General features: G+C 41.1%; 1 protein-coding gene across 2 annotated transcripts in view; it reads right to left on the bottom strand.

The window, feature by feature from the left end:
• The window catches only part of LOC123399266 (putative disease resistance protein RGA3), a 30,107-nt gene extending 10,703 nt beyond the window's left edge, over positions 1-19,404 (bottom strand). Inside the window, exons 1-8 of one of the 2 annotated variants that reach the window (XM_045093685.1) lie at positions 19,296-19,404; positions 19,083-19,175; positions 18,766-18,898; positions 18,393-18,654; positions 18,057-18,282; positions 17,806-17,959; positions 16,889-17,074; positions 4,199-5,323 (exon numbers count right to left, since the gene is read on the bottom strand). In XM_045093685.1, coding sequence (XP_044949620.1) covers positions 4,199-5,323; positions 16,889-17,074; positions 17,806-17,959; positions 18,057-18,282; positions 18,393-18,654; positions 18,766-18,870 — 2,058 coding nt within the window. In that variant the 5' untranslated portion in view covers positions 18,871-18,898; positions 19,083-19,175; positions 19,296-19,404. The remainder of the gene's footprint in view (positions 1-4,198; positions 5,324-16,888; positions 17,075-17,805; positions 17,960-18,056; positions 18,283-18,392; positions 18,655-18,765; positions 18,899-19,082; positions 19,176-19,295) is intronic. The other variant, XM_045093684.1, reaches the window with a different exon arrangement.
• Positions 19,405-20,391: the final 987 nt, after the last annotated feature.

The following is a 20,391-nucleotide window of genomic DNA, read 5'->3' as shown; positions in this document are numbered from 1 at the left end:
CGAGGAAGAAGCAGGACTCCCACTTGAGGAAGAACATCTCTGGTCTTGTTGTTTCTGGCGATAATCAGACTCTAGGTGAGCTGACCTGGAGTAGTAGCCACAGAAAGTATCACGACGCGACTGGCCCTTATCAGCATAAGGAGGGCGACCCACCCCCGTGTGGGTGTGGGAAGGAGCGATGGTGTAGTGGGACGAGAAGATGACACAGGAGCTCATACAGCCAACACAGAAGGAGCCGCAAGCAAGCTAGCAGAATGAAGGCGGGTCTCCTCAGCACGAAGTTCAGCAAGTACCTCTGTGATAGGAACACGGCCATGAGCAAGCCAATGAGCACGCCGAGGCTCAAACTCGGGGTGGAGTCGAGCTAAGAACTCATGGACAAACTGAAACTCCAAGTCGGACCGTGTAGTCTGGCAAAAACGACAAGCTCCACAAACAGCTGTCCGAAGAGAGTCAAGCTGGCGCAAGATGGCGGAACTATGTGTGTAGAACTCATCAACAAAAGAGTCACCTTGCTGAAGGGCATCCTCCATACGAACGACAGATAAGTAGAGAGGATCACCAGAGGGTTGATACCATTCACACAGATAAGACCACATTGCTGCAACTCTGAGGCAAACCGAGGGAAAACACTTGCAGTGAGAACAGCAGCAGGCCGAGCATCATCGTTGCACCACTCAGTCTAAGCAGACACAGCGTCACGGTATGCAGAAAGAGCATCTGAATAAGTCAATACTTTTGGTCATAGGCATCGACCGTAGCATCATCGAGAGCCTTGGCTGCATCCCGATCATCTTGGGAAGCATCAGCAGCCAGAACATGGAAGCAACAGTGCATGGCGGACAGGGGAGCTCACCAGAGAGAACAGCCCACAGCAGAAGACCGCGCATGTGGATACGCATGAAGCCCACACCATTAGATAGATCCGCTCTCAGTCTTCTGCAGGATGAGATCCGCTCGTCAACAACTAGGCCTATCATAATTAACCCAAGAACCTGTTTGCAGCCAGTACCAGTAATGGAGTCATACCCAAACTTTAGGAGCCACAACCCACCATTTTCAACTAAGGTTGGTTCCTGCCAGTTCCCTTGCTGATCAACCTTGGAATTGGCAAGTATGAGAGAGGACTCTCCCTGTCTCTCCGAGTTTCAACCGCGAACAGCCCAACCCTTGGAACCACCTACAACTCGAGGTGGCGAAGAGCCGACATCGAGGTGCCAAACCTTCCCGTCGATGTGGACGAAACTTGCACGTGTGGTTCTGGCCAGGCTTTCCTTTGGTATCTAATAACCTTGCTTCTGCTCGCCGCTGGCGCACCTCTCCTAACTATTGCCCATTTATTCTGGAATAATTTTTTTAGGAGGGACAATATGGAAAAGCTTTGAACGAATCTGGTGGAAGTGCCTCACTTGGTTGGGCGAAAAGCTTAATAGCCACTATTGATCCCCTGAACAGAGCACATGATTCAGGGGAAAGTGATCTCTGACAGCATGCCTGTTGAAGAATGAGCCGGCGGTCGAGAGGGAATCAGCCCAGATCAGACGCTAAGGTCCCTAAGCAATCACTTAGTGGAAAAGGAAGTGATCGAGCGGGGTTCCTGAGGCAATTTCTAAGAGGTTGGGGTGCAAGAAGGACTGAGCTATATTGCTAGAGGTAGTGGTTTGGGGAAGCCTCTCTAGATGGATAAATTCACTGAAAAAAAATACAATATTTGCTTTTGCAAAAGTAAAAAAATACTTGGGGTCAGTTCGAAATACGACTCCTGTAAATAGATCTAGTCGAGGAAAGCCTACTTGTTTTTTTGTGGAACGTGTTTGAAGGCGGATTCCGGGTTCTCCTGTCGACGGGAAGTGCAGTTGAGCAATACTTGTTTTCGAGGATTTCTACAAGTCCGTCCGAGTTGAGGGCGATCGACCAGCTTCCGACCAGAAGCGTTGGTCCATCCCGAATTTGGTGGTTAAACTCTACTGCTGTGAAGATACTGTAGGGGAGGTCCTACACGTGAGCTGGGTTCAGAACGTCGTGAGACAGTTCAGTCCATATCCGGTGTGGGCGTTAGAGCATGATCAGGAGTACCCGCGCATTCGCCTAACCCCGGGTTTTTTCGATCAAAATGAAGATTTTTGAGAAAATAAGCCCAAGGCTATACTCCAAACAAACGGTATGTTCCTGGAGAACCGTGGAAACTAGTTAGTTCAAATCGAACTCAGTGACAGTCGGGTCAGACGAAATAAAATCTGTTGCGGTGAGCCGCAAGGGGTTAAGGACCTTTTTGAGGAAGATACTTTTTATCCTAGCTTACACTAGAGAAGAACCACTCCCTGTGCCGTCTCGTTCTCAACGGTGACAGTCTCTTCGGTGATGCCGCTGGCACAATCGCAGCAAACATCATGCGAGCACCCTTGGCGGCCTACTTTTGAGACAGGGAGGCCATGCTGGTATCTATGCTTTTCATCATTGGTCTGGTCTACTCGTACCCCACCCCACAAGGTACATCTTCGACTACCGTGCTTCTTATCTTGACGCTATACATTCAGTTCAGTCAGTCCCAGAGACTTATCCGTTTTCTGAAATCACAAAAAATGATAGAATTATACTTACGGCCGGCACAAATGGTTTTGCCAGCGGCCTATAATGTTTCCGAGTTTTGTGACCAATTTTTCGGCCCGGATTCTCCCCAGAGTCTCTGGGGTAGTTAGCTCTTATCCCTTCATGGGTAAGAGCGAAAGCCGGGAGTCCTGGGCTCGAAGAAGACATGCTGACCCCCCCTCTCTCCTCCTATTTTGTTCTCTTTTTTTACTTAGTGGCAGCTGATCCCGATCGGGGCTGGAGCGGACAAGTGGCCGGTGGCGACCCACTGGGCAGGCACCCACGGGGCAGGAGGGCCAGAAGCAAGGCCGGACGGCCGCCTGCAGCCGCTGCAGGAAGCAGCAGCCGCGGCGTTGGGCGAGGAAGAGGGGTGCTGGCCGGATGCAGCCCCAGTGGCAGCGCTGCCGAGGCGAGGCCGGGCGAGGAGCAGCCGTTGGCGGCGGATCCGGGCGCTGCCGGACGAGGAGCAGCCGGCGGTGGCACAAATCGGGCGGGGATAGGGGAACGGCCGACAACAGCAGAATTCGGGCGGGGCCGGACTTGGTGCATGTGACGTCGGCTAGACAGGGCAAATCCTGGAAAGGGCTGAGCCGGTGGCGAGCCGAGGGCGGCCAGACGAGGAAAGGGCGGCCGGAGCACCAGAGCAGCAGCTAGCTCGCAGCTAGCAGCGGCGGCGGTAGTGAAGGTAGAGGACGCGGAGTTGCAACGCGCGGGGTGGAACCTAAGGATCTGATACCATGTTCGCAATGAGCAACTGACTTTTACAGAAGGTCAAAGGCTGGTACATATACATGTGGGAAAAAGGCAAAAAAAAACCTTATACAATGAGGTGTACAGTAAAGGGACTATACACATCTAACAGCGAGCACCCGCCACCGTGGGTGCAGGCCGTTAGGCAGCGAACACAACCCCCTTTCCTACCCAAAATTTAAGTTGGGTGATTGATTATCTAGCTGCGTTCAATAACCACTACACGCTGCCCAGTACCTTTACCCACTAGCAGCCCATAGTGATCTAATCGGATTCAACTCTGTATCTCTCCTACGACGCCTTCATTTTCTAAGGGAGTTTCAGAGGAGGGACGAATTTTGGAGGGGGGGGGGGCTAGACCCCCCTAATAAATTAATTTTTTTATTATAATTGTGATTGTTGTAGTTAAACAAACTTGTCCCCTCTATGCATGAATGTTGGCTCCGTCCCTGTTTCAGAGTGCAAACATATATTTGGCACACACACATATTTAAAGGAAATATCGCAATTATGAGTTGTATTAGAGTATGAGCACTAGTACAAATATTTTAAACTATTCATATTTGTTATCCGTAACCTACAAAATTTGGCCAAAATGGACAGACTATTGTGCAACAAATTTATCTTCTTTGTAAATTCACAAATGTATATCATATTTTTATCTTACTGAGCATAACATTGTACATGCATTTGTACAACATACACATTTCTGGATTTTCCAATAAAAATGTGCTGAAAGAATTGCAACACGAGCATGTGTACTATAATGCTTTTGCTCTGGGACTCATCATGAAAAATGTAGTACGTGAACTGGAATACTTAAGGATGAAAATGAGAGTAAAATGATGTAGTGACTCACCAAAGGCGTCATTGAATGTTGAAGGAAGGACATCCCCAAAAGTTGCATGACATATTTCTCGCAGAGCTGCATAGGATCAAATACCCCAGATTTCTCGGTGAATCTGAGAGCAATCCATTGGTGAATTAGTTCATACTTCAATATATTGTGGCCTTTTGGAAAGATTGCACAATAGGAAAAGCACAGCTTCAACCCAGGAGACATATGCATATAGCTTAACCGTAAGGATGCAAGCACTTCGTGGCCCTCGGAAGTAGATAGATTCCAGATATAACTGTCTCTCACAGACTCCCATTCATCTGAACTCATACCGTACAATATGTATCCTAGTGATTGAGCCGCTAAGGCCACTCCTCCACACTTGGTCGCAATCTCCCTGCCTATATGCTCCAACTGTTCTTGGTCGGTTCGGTCTTCAAAGTAAGCTTTTTGTTTTATTATAGTCCAGCACTCGTCAACCGTCAAACTCTCCAGCTTGTATGGTGTAACTGCAGGACTACAAAGTTTTCTTGCGATGGCTTCATCGCGTGTAGTTACTATAATCACCTTGCTTCCCCCTCCCCCAAGCCTTAGCATAGTCTTCAGTCTATCGAACTCTTTTGCCTTCTCCTCCCAGAGATCATCTAAAACAATAAGGATGCTCTTATCAGCAAATAGCTTATTAAGGCACTTATGAAGCATCTGTTTGGTAGATATATTGCTGATCTCGCCTGTTAACTCTGTTATTATTGAGTTGCCAATCTTATTCAAGTTGAATTCCTGGGAAACATATACCCACACCCGAGTGTAGTCTCGGAACTGTGGGTCATTGAATACCAATTGCGCCAAGGTTGTCTTGCCAATGCCTCCAATGCCATATATTGGAAAAATGACCATTTCTTCTGTGACGCTCTGAGATAAATTAGACAATATTTTGTGCTTTTCCTTAGTCCTTCCGATGATTACTTCTTCCACATCTGATGTTGTTTCCCTCTCAGGAGGTTGTTGCACATTGCCGTTAGAGCTATCTGTTGGCATTGAATTGCAATGTCCGTGTTCATTATTGTTGAGTTCAGCTACCATCATCTCCAACATGTCAGACTTGCTCTTGAGACCAATTGTTGGACGCGGGAGCACATCTGCCATCTGCAACAAGTTGTTATGTGTAAGTCTATGGAGAAGAGCAATATATTTATCATGATCATGATCTCATAGTTTAAATTCTCTGGGATTTTTTGTGCCACATGTGTGTGAGCTAAGTTACGTACTGACGATCTTTTAGTTAGACTGCTCTTCACAAGACGTGCAAACTGGCTGAGAAAAAGGTTGTACTACCACATGATGGAATAAAATGCAACAGATATACTTGAATGGCAAAATACAAAACATTGAAAGAACAAACATATGAACACATGGGCAGCCTCAACACCACCTTTACCAAGATGATACTATTACATGAACAAGGCCATAGTCGAGACAGAGAATGACACAATGACATGAATGAAGCGGAAACTGTTGGAACTCTGCCTACACGATCAATCACATCAAAACCCACAAACGCACACATACAAAAACTGATAGCCAAGGGCCATTGTCGTGTCTTTGTTTTTCCTCTTCATTTCTCTTTTGTTTTTCTCCCACACCGATATTACAGTTGACGCACCCTTACTCGTGTGTACATATACACGACCATAACCAGCTATCCAACCGGCCAAACTAATCCTACTCGGACACATACACACACGCACATGATACAAATCCTGCCCAGACTCTCCTATGACTTCGACAAGGACTACTTGTGACTAGTAGCTACTCGTATTACACAAGGACTCCCAATTATTCACCGGCTACGTTGATCACCCGTGTTTTACCCATACACGTCTAGTACTTACTAGTTTAAACTAGACAAGATTATCTAACAATCTCTTCCTAATCTTGACACTTTGTCTTTCGTACTTCTCCAGTCTTGACTCTTGACTCGCTGTAGAACATCCATTGTCGACTCATCCATCTCGCATCACGACAAGTGAAATTGACGGCTTTGTTTTTCACAACAATCTCTCCTTCAATTTTAACTTGACGAATTTACGGAGCACCTTAAATATGTCTTGGACCACCCAGCCTCACTAGTAACATGTGGATTACATCACCCGATGGACCACACCATCCACCCTAGTGAGATACATGTCGACTCCTTGTGGATCACACCATCCTGTGCACTACACCATGCACTCCAGCCTTCTGTAAAGACATGACCTCATTGAAGAGACTCACATTCACTAGTTTACCGTCCTCGCATATTTGAATTTGATCCTCCCGTCTAGACATATGGATGACTTGGACACACTTCATCTTCAACGAATCCTCACAGAAACGAACACTTGGACATGAAAATGCTGACACGAGGACAAACTAGCCATGCTAACTCGCACAACTCCTTGACTAATCTATCTTCCCTGGAAAATAATCTTGATGACTTCACGGCATCACACCTCGGCACCACCGCTCATGTGAATGATCTCCTTCCATCGCCTTGCCGACGACAGCCCGTTGTCTCCCTCCATGTCGCTACACCGAACAACGATCTCCTGATCCTCATCGCTGTACCACCCAGCAACTTCATAGCCCGCCCCAAGGTGCTAGTAGGTCGCCTCCCAGGGCAAGCGCTGCTGCAAATCTCGAATCTTGCTATAATATCAGTTATAGGAAGTCTTATAGGTCAACAACCTCAGTTTAATGTATGGTGATGCTTTTGGCACCTTGCCACTCGTATGCTCTAATACCATGGCCGGGCCAGTAAAATCCAAGTCCTTGTGGGAAACAAAAAATTAAGGCCCTATATAATAATAAAATAATAAGGAATTATATTATATAATAATTGAAAATCATGTGTCAATGTTTGGCGATTGAACGAACTGTCTAACTCACCTAGTTTTAGGTCTTGTCCGATAGAACTGCTACACTGAGATCTTTAATCAAGGAGGTAAGAACCAATCTCTAACGAAATAACGATCCCTGTCAGTAGTTAATTACAAATTATGAATTAGTAGTAGGATTTGAAGTTAATGAGAAAAAGATTCGCTAAGCATCTGGAGGCTGGAGTTGGTCACTGATCAATCCGACCAAACGACCTAATCTGAGATTTAAAAGAGGAGACGAGGAGGCAACGATGGAGAGGCAATTCCCAATTCCGCTCGATCTAATCACTAATGACCAGGGACACTCGAATGAGGGCATGATCCACGAGGCGACGCGAAGACGTAGCCACGATCAAGAATCATGTTGCCCAGCCCGATCCTGCTCTCTCGTCCCCGTACGGTTGTACCTATAGCGAACTAGCGATCTTTTTTTTCAGGGACCCCTGTAGCGAACTAGCGATCATTTTTTTTTCCAATCCCTGTAGTGAACTAGCGAGTTTTTTCTTTTCAGTCCCTGTAGCGATCGTACGAGAGCAACTAGTTAGCGAGTGCTCCTTCACGAGCCTTTCAGCGATCGCTCCCGCGCGCCGCCACTTGGCGCATTTTCAGCCGCCGCCACGTGTCGCGCTCTGAGTGTTCCCTTTGGATTTTGTTTTTTTTATTTTTTTCGCACGCGTTTTTGTCTTTTTTGAGTGTTTTTTTTCCTAATTTTTTTGTTATTATGGTTTTCACTGGCCTTTCGTAACTTTTGACAAAAATATATTTTTTTTTTCGCGAAAAAACATGTTTTCTTATTTTTACGCGAAAAAACTCATTTTTTATGAGGGACACGGTTTTGCTTTAGCAAGAGGCACGGCTTTGCGTTCGCAAGAGGCACGGCTTTGTGTTCGCGAGAGGCACGACCATGCCTTTCGGAAAGGAAAAAATGTGTTTTTATTTTTTTGCGAAAGGTACAGTTTTGCTTTCATGAAAGGCACGGTTTTGCCTTCGCGAGAGGCATGCCCGTGCCTTTCGGAAAGGAAAAAAAACACGTTTTTCGGTTTTTTACTAGAGGCACGGTTTTGCTTCGGCGAAACGCGTTTTTTGTTTTTTGTTTTTTTTTGCGAGAGGCACGATTTTGCTTCCGCAAAAGGCACGGTTTTGCCTTTGCGAGAGGCACGCCCGTGCCTCTCCCGAAAAAGGAAAAAACGCGTTTTTTGCTCTCTTTTTTGCGAGAGGCACGGTTTTGCCTTCGCGAGAGGCACGACCCATGCCTCTCGGAAAGGAAAAAAACCGTGTTTTTTGTTTTTTTCTATCGCGTGAGGCACGGTTTTTTCGTTCGGTTTTTTTCTTTTGGTTTTTTTCATGAAAAAAAAGTTCGTCAAAACCTATCAACATGGGATATAGTTTTAAAGATCTCAACGCAAGAAAACCAACGGTGAAAACGGTTCGAGATTTGGACGCACGGTTTAGGAGATAAAACATTTAAAAATGGATTTAGGAAAAAAGGGAAAACTTCCAGATTGCGACAAGTGACACACATGCAGTGCGCCATTTTTAGCAACCTGTGAAGGTGAGAGTTATCGTTGAAAGGTGTACTCGCTAATTAGTGATTTTGACCACGAGGACTTCAATCCCTGTCGCTCGATGGCCTTGTCGATCCCATTCCGGCCCAATTCCAGCGACACCAGCGCCTGAGGCCCAGTAGTTCTGTTTTTTTAGTACCAGGGCCATATAGAAATTTTGGTTTTCCTGTAGGGGCAGCACAGTTCACACCACTGTGGGTCTGATCCTATCTGATATCAATTATTGTGATTCCCTTTATAAAATCAATCACATCAAAACACATGAACGTACGCGTACAAAAACTGACAGCCAAGGTCATTGTCGTGCACTTATTTTTCCTCTTAATTTCTCTTTAAATATAAGTTTTAAACGATTTTACTAAGCGTTTACATATATACGAAACAGAATGAATGAATCTTCATTCTAAAATATGTCTATATACATTCGTATGTAGTGTATTAGTAAAATCTTTAGAAAAACTTACATTTAGAAACGGAGGAAGTAGGTTTTCTGCTAGTGCATGTAATGGATGACACTAAATATGGTCAGACTTGTCACATCTGAAGGACAAAAACACATCCATATGTATTTATTTGAGCTTTTTTTTAAAGTTGTATATTTCAAACCGTACGTCGGAATTTAGTACTATATCGTTCAACTTTTTCTAAAACCAATTTTGCAAGCTGCATTATTCAACTTTCTATAAGGTTGCAACCTAGCAATCATGACAACTTTGATGTGCAACTAGTTTATACTGTCGACCAACTACATAATAGTCGGTATGCCACCCCCTACGTACTTGTGAAATTGTAATTTTTCGTTGTTGGCACACCCTACCCCACCTCCCCTACGAACAATATATGCAACTTAGTCTGTTTTCAAGCCAATTGCATATTAGTTAATGTGCAACCCCTTTCTCGCCCTACTCAAGGATATGTATTTTCAGTTGGTGGAGCCAACAAACGAAGTTACACATAGTCAGCTAGATAGTTCGTCAGGGCAACATACAAAGTTGCACATCTCACAGGCCCGGATAGTTAAATGGTGAAAAATTAACATTCATGAAGGTAATGAAAAGTTGTATATTCATGAGGGTAGTGAAAAATTGCATATAAACAGAGCGTTAAAGTTGCACATCTCACTAAATGGGGTTGTTTGGGCCAGGTGGTAGCAGGGAAAATACACATCCATGGGGTATGATAGAAACTTCCACATCACTGTTAAATGGTTGGCCATGGTAGTGTTCAAAGTTGCACATACAGTGTTAGGCTGTTGGCCGATGCAGCAAACAGTGGAAGCATATCCACGGACGGGGAAAAGTTGCACATCAACTACTATGCAGTTGGCCTAGGCAACATATAAAGTTGCACATCTCACTAGAAGGAGATAGTTCAAGAGTGGAGGTACAACATCGGAAAGTGTACAACTACGGGTAGGAGAAAAGTTGCACATCCACTATCAGGTAGTTGCACATTGACTGCAAGACAGTTACACAAAAAAGAGACAAAATTGCACACACAAAAAATCATCAAAACATATCCATTTGAGATTTAGTTTCGAAGAGCACGTCACGACGATTGCAATAATGAAAACGGAATTGAATTTCGATGCGTTAAAAGAATTAAGTATGTTCACACCTGTTCTTGTAGGTGTTTTGCAATTATCTTTTTTTTTTGTTCACACATGTTTAGACTATTTCACCTTTTCTACTATGGATTAGAGAGACAAACTATTTTCATTTATAGATTAGGGCATCAAAATATTACCTTTCTTGGTCGGCCACTCCCGAGCGCTAGCGGGCCAATAGCGACCTAACGCATCCCATGTTTTCTAACTAAGGTAGGCAAGCAACTTTTCACTTCTATTTCAGTACATCCCTCCCCCCCCCCCCCCCCCCCCCCCATAACCGACTATTTTCTTGTTGTGTTTAGTTACCCATTTTTCTAATATAACACTAATCAATGCGAGCCTGTTTTTTTTTGTTTGTTTTTTCTTCTATTGTTTTATTTTTCTCTTTTTCAAAATTCAGGAATTATTTTATATACTGATTTGTTTTCTTAAATCTATGAACTTTTCAAATATGTGAACATTTTAAAACATTCATGAATTTGTTTTTAAATCCATGAACTTCTTTTCCAAATTCTTGAACTTCTTTTAAAATCTACGAACTCTTTTCAATTATTACAAACTTTTCACTGAAGCTCACGACTTTTTTTCCAAATTCATGAACATGCTTTTTTAAGTTGTTAAACATTTTTCATATCTACGAATACTTGGGCCAGCCCAAAAGGCGCCAGACGGAAGTGATGCAGTCGCACAGTTAGGGAAAGGCCTAAGCCATTTTTTCCTTCTACTTTTTCTTTTGTATCTTCTTTTTTTGCTAATTCATTTTCTCATAATTGAACTTTATTATTATTTTTATACCTCTTCGAAACATTCAAATATTTTTTGGAATACCAAACGAATTTATTTTTCAAATATTCCTTACAATTTAAAAAACGTTCTAGAATTTTTAAAAATGTGCCCCATTTAAATTTTTTGGTTGAGATATTTATGAATTGTTTGTGCTAGAAAAAGTTGATAATTTTATTTCAAAAGTAAATGGTTTGGAATCTGTGTTCAACATCAATTGTTGGGAATTTGTTTACAATTTTAAAAGAAACTACTTAAGTTTGTAAAAAAAATATACATAGTTTGAAACTATAAAATTGTTGAGAAATTTTGAGAAATAGTGAGGATATGAGAAAATGTTCATGTTGATTGGTACTGACAGAATATGCAAATATAATAAGCATTTAAATTAGGAAAATCTACATGTTCATGGATGCAGTAGTCTATCCTAGTATAGCACACTCCTTTGAAGTGGTGGTATTTTTGAACTATGAAGAAATGACGTAAACATCTTGCCGCATTGTGGAATGGATGAGGCATCCATGTCGAAAACTTAAACAACTTGGCATGATGCCTTGAATTATTCGTAGAAGATTGTCAAAAAAAATTGGACTATTTCAGTGATGTCAAAAAACAGCGTGCTTTCAAATGAACCCTTCTGGCCTACCCAAACAACCTTCATTGAACATGATCTAATTTTGAACTCTCTTTAAATGACCCAACCATTTTCCATGTAGGTGGGCATGTACATGGTAGGCATCCATGCCAGGCTTGAATGATTTTCTACACCGTTTGCAAGAGTCGACATGTCCGGCCATTTATCGGGATTTTTTGACCGAGATAACCCCTCATAATGCAAAACAAAAACTAAGACAACTTGGTGTTGGCCATACAAGGCCATGAAATTTTTGTTGGGCCATTTCAAAGATGTTGAGAAATAACACGCCCTCAGAGGGAGCCTTATGGCCTACCCTGGACACCGTCCGTTGAATATGGTCTAGTTTGTACGTTAATGAAATAACCTCAACTTTTTCGAGTAGGTAGGAATGCCCATGATAGGCATGTCAGGCAAGGTTTGAACGAATTCCGACAAAGTATGCAAGTTATGTGTTGTTAGCCATTTATTGTCCATTTTTCACCAAGAGAACTCCAGAAAATGCAAGAATTGTCAAAAAACAAACAATTTGGCATGGTTGCTTTAATTGGTCATCAAAGTTAGTGCAAAAATTTTGGGACCATTTGAAAAATGTCAAGAAACAATGTGCTCTCAAAGGAGCCTTTTGGCCAACCTGAATACCCATCATTAAACTTGGTCTATGTTTGGACATCGTTGAATAACATCAACTTTTGCAAGTAGGTGAGAATTCCCATGATAAACATTCACATCAGTTTTGAACGAATTCTGGCACGTCCAGCCATTTATCGGTCTTTTTTGTCGGGCAAAACTCCATAAATGCAAAAATTGCCGAAAACCAATACGACTTGGCATCGTGTGTTTAATTGGTTATATAACTTGATGGAAAAATTTTAGTATTATTTGAGGAATGACAAAATTGTGCTCCCAAACGGAGCCTTATGGCCTTACCAGAACACTCCGCGTTGAATATGATCTATTGTTGGACATGCATGAAATGACCCAACTTTTCTAGTTGGTGGGCATGCAATCGTTGGTGTCCATGTCAAGTTTGAACGAATCCTAACACCGTATGCAAGTTGCGTCACGTGCGCCTATTTATCAGCCAATTTTTACCGAGTAAATGCAAGAATCATGGAAAACTTAAACGCGTTGGCATGGTGCTTTGAATTGGTGCATGGAAAAAATTTAGTTCCATTACAAGAATGTCGGGAAATAGCATGCTATTAGACGAAGCCTTCTAGCCTGCCCAAACACCCTCCATTGAACATGGTGTTTTTTTTGGAAAACCATGAAATAACCTCAACTTCTGCGAGAAGGTGGGCATGCCCATGAAAGGCATCCATGCCAGGTTTGAAAAATAGTATTTAAAATCATAGTTAAACATGTCCTTAAAAATGTTATTTTAGTATTTTCATGTTCACGCGCCGGACAATGGACCGGCCTAGTCGGGCCTGTGGAAAAAGCATTCAACTTGTGAACTCTTTTTCAACTTACTTGAACTTTTTTTACAAATCAATAAGCTTTTTTCCATTTTGTGAACTTTATTGTGAAATGTTTTGAACCTTTTTTCAATTCGACAAACTTTTTCAGGTCATGAACTTTATTGAATAATTCATGAACATTTTTTCAAATTCATGTTCAGATTTTTAGAAACTGTACGGGAATTTCATAAAATGTTCATGCTTTTCAAAAATTGTTTTGAATTCTTTGTCTTATGTTCCTGTTTCGAAAATTGTTTACCAATTAAATTATTTATTTTCAAATTTCGTTTTGAAGTTTTGAAAAATGTTTGCATTCCAAAAATTGTTCGTGTTTCCAAAAAGGATGGAATTATAATTTTCTTAAAAAAATAAGTTCATGAACTTTGAAACAAAGTTCACAAAAATTTGAAAATTTAACAAATTTTAAAGAAAATGCTAATTAGAAAAGAATAAGAAATAGAAAGAAACAAGGAAAAAAATAAAAAAGCCCAAAGAAAAACGGCCAAACAAAATAAGCAGACCAGAACGCAATTTTTTTAATTAGTGTTATAGTTCTGATAAGAAGGTAGAAAGATGTAAATTTGCGGAACAGGTTAGTTGTGCCAGTGGTTATCACCGACAGGTTTCAACGAGGATTGTTGAGTTTGAATCCTCGAAATCACTAATTGAGGAGTACATTCTTTTAAAGATCAGTCCCATCTTTTCATATTGGAACAAATGGCGCACTGCATGTGTGTCAGTTATAACAAACTGAAAGTTTTCTTTTTTTTCGCAGATCCGTATTTTCAAAAAAGTTGCACATCCACTATCAGGTAGTTGCACATCGACTGCAAGATAGTTGCACAAAAATGAGACAAAATTGCACAAAAAAGTCATCAAAACATATTCATGCGAGAGCTAGTTTCGGAGAGCACGTCGCGACGATTCCAATAATGAAAACAGATTTGAATTTCGATGCGTTCAAAGAATTAAGTGCGTTCACACCTATTCTTGTAGGTGCTTTGCAATTATCTTTTTTTTTGTTCACACATGTTTAGACTATTTCACTTTTTCTACTATGGATTAGAGAGACAAACTATTTCCATTTATAGATTAGGGATCAAAATATTTCCTTTCTTGATCGGCCACTCCCGAGCGCTAGCGGGCCAATGGCCACCTGACGCATCCCATGTTTTCTAACTAAGCTAGGCAAGCAACTTTTCACTTCTATTTCAGTACATCCCTCCCCCCCCCCCCCCCCCCATAACCGACTATTTTCTTGTTGTGTCTAGTTACCTTTTTTTCAAATAGAACACTAATCAATGCGAGCCTTTTTTTTGTCCTTTTTTATTCTATTGTTCTATATTTCTCTTTTTAAAAATTCAGGAATTATTTTATATACTGATTTGTTTTCTTAAATCTATGAACTTTTCAATTATGTGAACATTTTAAAACATTCATGAAGTTTGCTTTTAAATCCATGAACTTCTTTTAAAATTTACGAACTCTTTTTAATTTTTACAAACTTTTCACTAAAGCTCACGACTTTTTTCCAAATTCATGAACATGCTTTTTTAAGTTGATAAACATTTTTCATATCTGTGAATACTTGAGCCGGCCCAAAAGGCGCCCGACTTAAGTGATGCAGTCGCACAGTTAGGGAAGGGCCTAAGCGGGTTTTTTCCTTCTACTTTTTTGTTTTTTCTTCTTTTTTTGCTTATTCAGTTTCTCACAATTGAACTTTATTTTTATTTTTTATACCTCTTCGAAACTTTGAAAGATTTTTTGGAATACCAAACGAATTTATTGTTTTCAAATATTATTTATAATTTAAAAAACGTCCTAGAATCTTAAAAAATGTGCCCCTTTTCCAATTTTTTGTTGAGATATTTATGAAATGCTTGTGTTTCAAGAAAGTTGATAATTTTATTTCAAAAGTACGTGGTTTTGAATTTGTGTTCAACATCAATTGTTGGGAATTTGTTAATAGTTTGAAAAGAAACTGTTTAAGTTTGTAAAAACTATTATACATAGTTTGAAACTATAAAATTGTTGAGAAATTTCGTGAACATTTTTTCAAATTCATGTTCAGATTTTGAAAATGTTTGCATTCCAAAAATTGTTCATGTTTCCAAAAAAGATGGAATTATAACTTTTCTTAAAAAATAAGTTCATGAACTTTGAAACGAAGTTCACGAAAATTTGAAAAGTTAACAAATTTTAAAGAAAATGCGAACTAGAAATAAACAAGGAAAAAAATATAAAAAAAACCCAAAGAAAAACGACCAAACAAAATAAGCATACCAGAACGCAAGTTTTTTTATTAGTGTTATAGTTCCGATAAGAAGGTAGAAAGATGTAAATTTGCACAGCAGGTTAGTTGTGCCAGTTGTTATCACCGACAGGTTTCAATTGTGAGAAACCTGTTTCGCCGTTTCTCTCCCATGCCTCCTTCGCCGTTTTCTTTCCGACGAGGTGCTGCAGCACATCCTTCGGCATGGCGGAGTAGATCGCCGTTAACGCCTGACGATCCGTTAAGTACTTCGCCGCGCCCTTCGCGTACTCGGCGCCACCGGGGTCGACAGCTTTCCAGAACTCTGCTCCCTCCATCGCGACCTCCATGTTCATCGCCCATAGTGCGTAGTCCTCTCGATCCAACCGGGGGAATTGCGACACCCCCACCATCCGCATCGGTGCTCCCGCTCCCGTCACAACGATCTCCTTGCCCGGATTCGACATGATCCTTCGATTGCTTTCCGAAGATCACGTCAATAAACCAAGCTCTAGATACCAATTGTTGGCCCAGACCCGACGTCGACGGTGTTACCGTGTACTTTCCGGCAATACACGCATGATGAAGCTCGATTACTTTTCGAGCCGTCGGTTGAAAGACGCAACGGGCAAGTACAATACTAGCCTAAGCTAGCAAGCACGCTGCTGGATGGTTTTTGATCCTACGTGAGGCAAGCTAGCTAGCTATGCATGTATAGCTAACAATCAGCCGCCGACTCGAACTAGCACAACTCGGCGAAACACAAAGGATCTGATGGCTAAACAGGGCCTTGTCGGTCCTGCTATGTTATTGCTTTGATCTGATACAATATTATAGGGGTACTTGTACGTATATATAGTAGCTAACTAAGACAACTACTAATCCTATACCTACACGGTGACGGTTCCAAGTCCAAGCCGGACTAGGACTCGTGGTTAATTCCAACACTCACTAACTAGTTGCTCCCTCAAATCCTAGCAATCGTGGTTGTCTTCTTTGAAGCTTGAAATAAAGGAAAAAAATAAATGGTCCAGGCTCCGGACCGAGAGGATATTTTGCGCTAAGTTGCATATAACACTGTGTCCTACGTCTTATGGCGGGCGACCAACCATACATATAAAAGTGGATACAATTTGTTCCAACAGCCTCGGTACCCTGGTTAAGCTATCCTATAAGCCCATCTGGAACTTCAGACAACATCAACGCCACCATTTACTGCATGGCATGATTTTGAACGTCCACTCTCTAGTTTTTCCGTTCCTAAAATCAGACGGAATTAAACTGAAGTTTATTCTACACAGATTGAACAGTGGAGGACTAAAAAGAAGCAATGAGTAAGGTTTGCATCCGGAAAACAAAATGACTGCGAAATGACCTGCAAAATCTAAAACTGCTAGCTAGTCGAAGTACACAAACAACTGCCTTCTTCCAATTATGAATTAATGCTCTCTTGCTTTCATTTCGTTTGCATAAGTACGCAGATCATACCTGTCTCTTGGGAATATGAGTTTCTGTCTTGTTCAGAATATCCAGGATTTCTGCTATCGTGGGTCGATTGTTCCTGTCAAGTTCCATACAGCGCATTGCTGTGTCGATGCATATCTGTACTTGATGTGATTCCTCTAATGGGTACTCTGAAGTGGCCTTTATCCTATTCTTCCAATTGCTAAGTACCTATGAAACAAGAATAGAGAGATATAATTTGATATGAAAAATATAAAAGTACAATATACGATAATTGTTCAAACGTGTTCTTGACACACAAATTTCACGGTAAATATAATGAATCCAGGGGTGACGTCTTTCCATATATGTCAAAAGGTGTGGCATGTGCTCTGATATACGCCATACTCTTGTTCAAAGGTGTCGCATACCACTTCCCAGATAACTAACCTAGATTGAGAATATTAGATGTCGAACTATGAGAGCAAACTTCTTTTTTTTACCTTGTACTTGCTCCGAAATGCAGATGGAAACACTCTTTTTAATCAAAAGGAACTTGAAATAGAAGAGAGTACTATGTGTACACTTATCACCTTTCTAATGAAGCAAGGCTCTACATGCACATTTCTTTTCATTTTTGGAATCGCCACATATGCATTTTCGGCATTCTATGAGTAGTATACAAAATTAATTATACTCTAAATTTAACTACTGATTGCTTATGTTGATGACTAACAGTGCCATGTAGGTTCCTTATACATACAGAGGATATCCAGTGCTGGTAGTTATTGGACTGGTGGAGTTTACATTTTTTTCCTTTCCAAAAATACAAAAGGGAACAAGCTTGTATATTAGGTTAAAAAAAATTATAGCTCAAAATAAGTTATCAACTCCTTACTTGGACGATCATAATGCGGTCCTTTGTTATACTTGAGTGTCAAACTGAAAATGATTTTCCTTACCTTCTGCGTAAATTGCACGACTTCGTCCATTTCTATATCACCGGAGTTACCCAAAGATCCTGTCATTATCTCTATCATCACAGAACCGAAACTGAAGACATCATTCTTACGTGAGATATAGCCATCTGTTATGAACTCTGGTGGCATGTATGCCCTGCATGACATCAAAGGACACAGGCAGCACAGATATTGTTTATTTGATCATAAAAGGGAAAAAACTGAAAAAATGAGGAATTCCGTGAGGCACTTACTGGGTTCCTTTGATTTGTTTTGTGACTTGAGTGTGTGATTCACTGATGACTCTTGACAATCCAAAATCTGCCACTTTAGGGACCATGAATCTGTCTAGTAATATATTGGCAGGCTTCAGATCAAGATGAAAAATTGGTGGTTGACACCTGTGTAGGAAATCTAATCCTTCACAAATGCCCTTTATAATCATGTAACGTGTGCTCCAATCAGGTGCAAAAGATTTTTCTACACAAGTTGATTAAGAGAATGTTATACAAAAGAGAAAGAGAATTTAATAATTTTGGTTTGTTCAATCACAAAAGAAAATGAACTTATAAAGTTAAGTTGCATCATACCATCAAGGTGTTTGTCTAGGCTTCCACCCTCCAAGTACTCAAAGCAGAGGACTCTGTATATGTGTTTACTAAAACCTTGCTTACCGTTGTGTTCAACCAATTCAGAAGTTGTTTCATAACTGTAACCAAGCAATTGTACGATATTTGGATGCTTAACCCTCAAAAGGTTACCAACTTCATTTATATATTCTTTGTCATCAATTCCATGAACCATATCAACATGAAGCAACTTCACAGCAACATCTCTTTCTTTGTAAACTCCCTGTGCTTGACATAAGCATGTACACAACTATTTGTTTATAACTGGATCGTTTGTTGTTAGTGCTGGTACATTAATTTGTTGAAACATAAAATGTCAAGTAATAAGCCATACCTTGTAAACGTCTCCATACCCACCCTTTCCTATTCTTGAGTCTAGTGAAAATCCATTTGTAATCTCATGTAACTCATGCAACGGTATACGCTTTTCTGCAGTCATGTTTATCAGCTGTCTTCGACCTTCTGTGCTGAATACACACAAAAGAGTGTGAAAATATATATTCGTGTACCTTTAAGTAGAAGAGAAAAAAAATCTAATAACGGCAGAGAAAACAAAATTGTTTTGAGAAGAGATAGTTTAGGGACACGGCATGGCCTTTGCATTATCTGACAGTCAGTGCCATGTATAATATCAAGTACTGGGGAACCAACCTGAAACCTCAACCGGGAACCACTGCTCTCTGCTCCTATAAGACGCCGGCGACAAGCTATATAACCCTGCCTTCAAAGGCTGATCCTATAAAACTAACATTGATTTACTCTTTGTGCCATCTTTATGTATTGTGGAGCGAAAGCTAGCAATGATCATGCGGGAGAAGCACATTACATGGCTATATTCTGAGAACGAAAAGGAAGGGTAATTACGTGGAGAAGAAGCCCTGCTGCGGTGCAGTGCAGCCTAGTGACCGCGAGTAGGTTTCAGATGTGGCATAGTCCTTAAGAGAAGGAGAAGATGAAGGAGACTCTTATCTCAGATCCAGATCCAGATCCTGCGCAAGCATACAATTAAGACCCTTAATGTTTGATTACTCCTCGGCATGCAGAGTTTTTAGAGGGTGCTCGGATACGTTTTAGTCCCATGACTAAAAGTAATGAGACTAAAACTTGCTAGCCTCACCCTTGCTTGGATCCAAGTACTAAAGAGACTAAAATCAAGTTAATGAGCATTTATTATCCTTCAAACCCTCCAATCCAGAACTTGCATGAGGAGTTAAATGAGGAGAGAGAGGACTATAATGCACATTTTAATAGGGGTACCCCTGACTAAAAGATTTTAGCCTCAAGACTAGTTTTAGTCTCTCTTTAGTCAGGGGTGCTTAGAACTTTAACCTCTTAAAGAGACTAGTTTTAGTGAGACTAGTTTTAGTCTCTTGGATTCAAGCACCCTCTTAGTATTCAAAATTACAACATAAAATAAAATAAATTATCCCAAGCGCGTTGGTTCAAAATGAGACGTTGGTAACATGTCAAAGTTGCACCTGCAAAGTTGCAACTCCCGATGCATTTGTCGACAGGGCTTTATCAATGTTGTCTGCCAAAGGGTGTCAGTACAGGAACGCAATAAATTTAAGGAAAGAGTCGCGCGTAGCACTAATAAAAAAGAAGGGGTTTTAGTCTTAGTTTTAGAGGGCTTTAGTTTTAGTCAGGATTAAGCCTTTGGACTAGAGGCCCCTCTTTTTAGTCCCGGTGGTGCTGCAAACTGAGATTAAAGAGGGTCCACGTAACCGCTGCACAACGCTTTAATAAGAGGACCTTTAGTCCCAGCTGATAAAAAAACTCCGCGTGTTTTTTTTTGAAGGGTTTTGGAGGGGTTTGGAGGATAGGGTTTCAGAGGGGTTTAGCGGTTTATTTTGTGTTTCTTTTTCTTTTCTTTTTTTGTGTTAGAAGCAAAGTTCTGTTTTCTACCAGTGTCTGCGTGTCGGCCATCTCTATGCCTCGACGCTAGCTACTAATAGAAATG

This window comes from Hordeum vulgare, chromosome 5H (assembly GCF_904849725.1).
Source record: "Hordeum vulgare subsp. vulgare chromosome 5H, MorexV3_pseudomolecules_assembly, whole genome shotgun sequence".
Taxonomy (NCBI): Eukaryota; Viridiplantae; Streptophyta; class Magnoliopsida; order Poales; family Poaceae; genus Hordeum; species Hordeum vulgare.
Note: the sequence above shows the minus strand (reverse complement) of the source record. Positions and strands in the feature narration are given on the sequence as shown.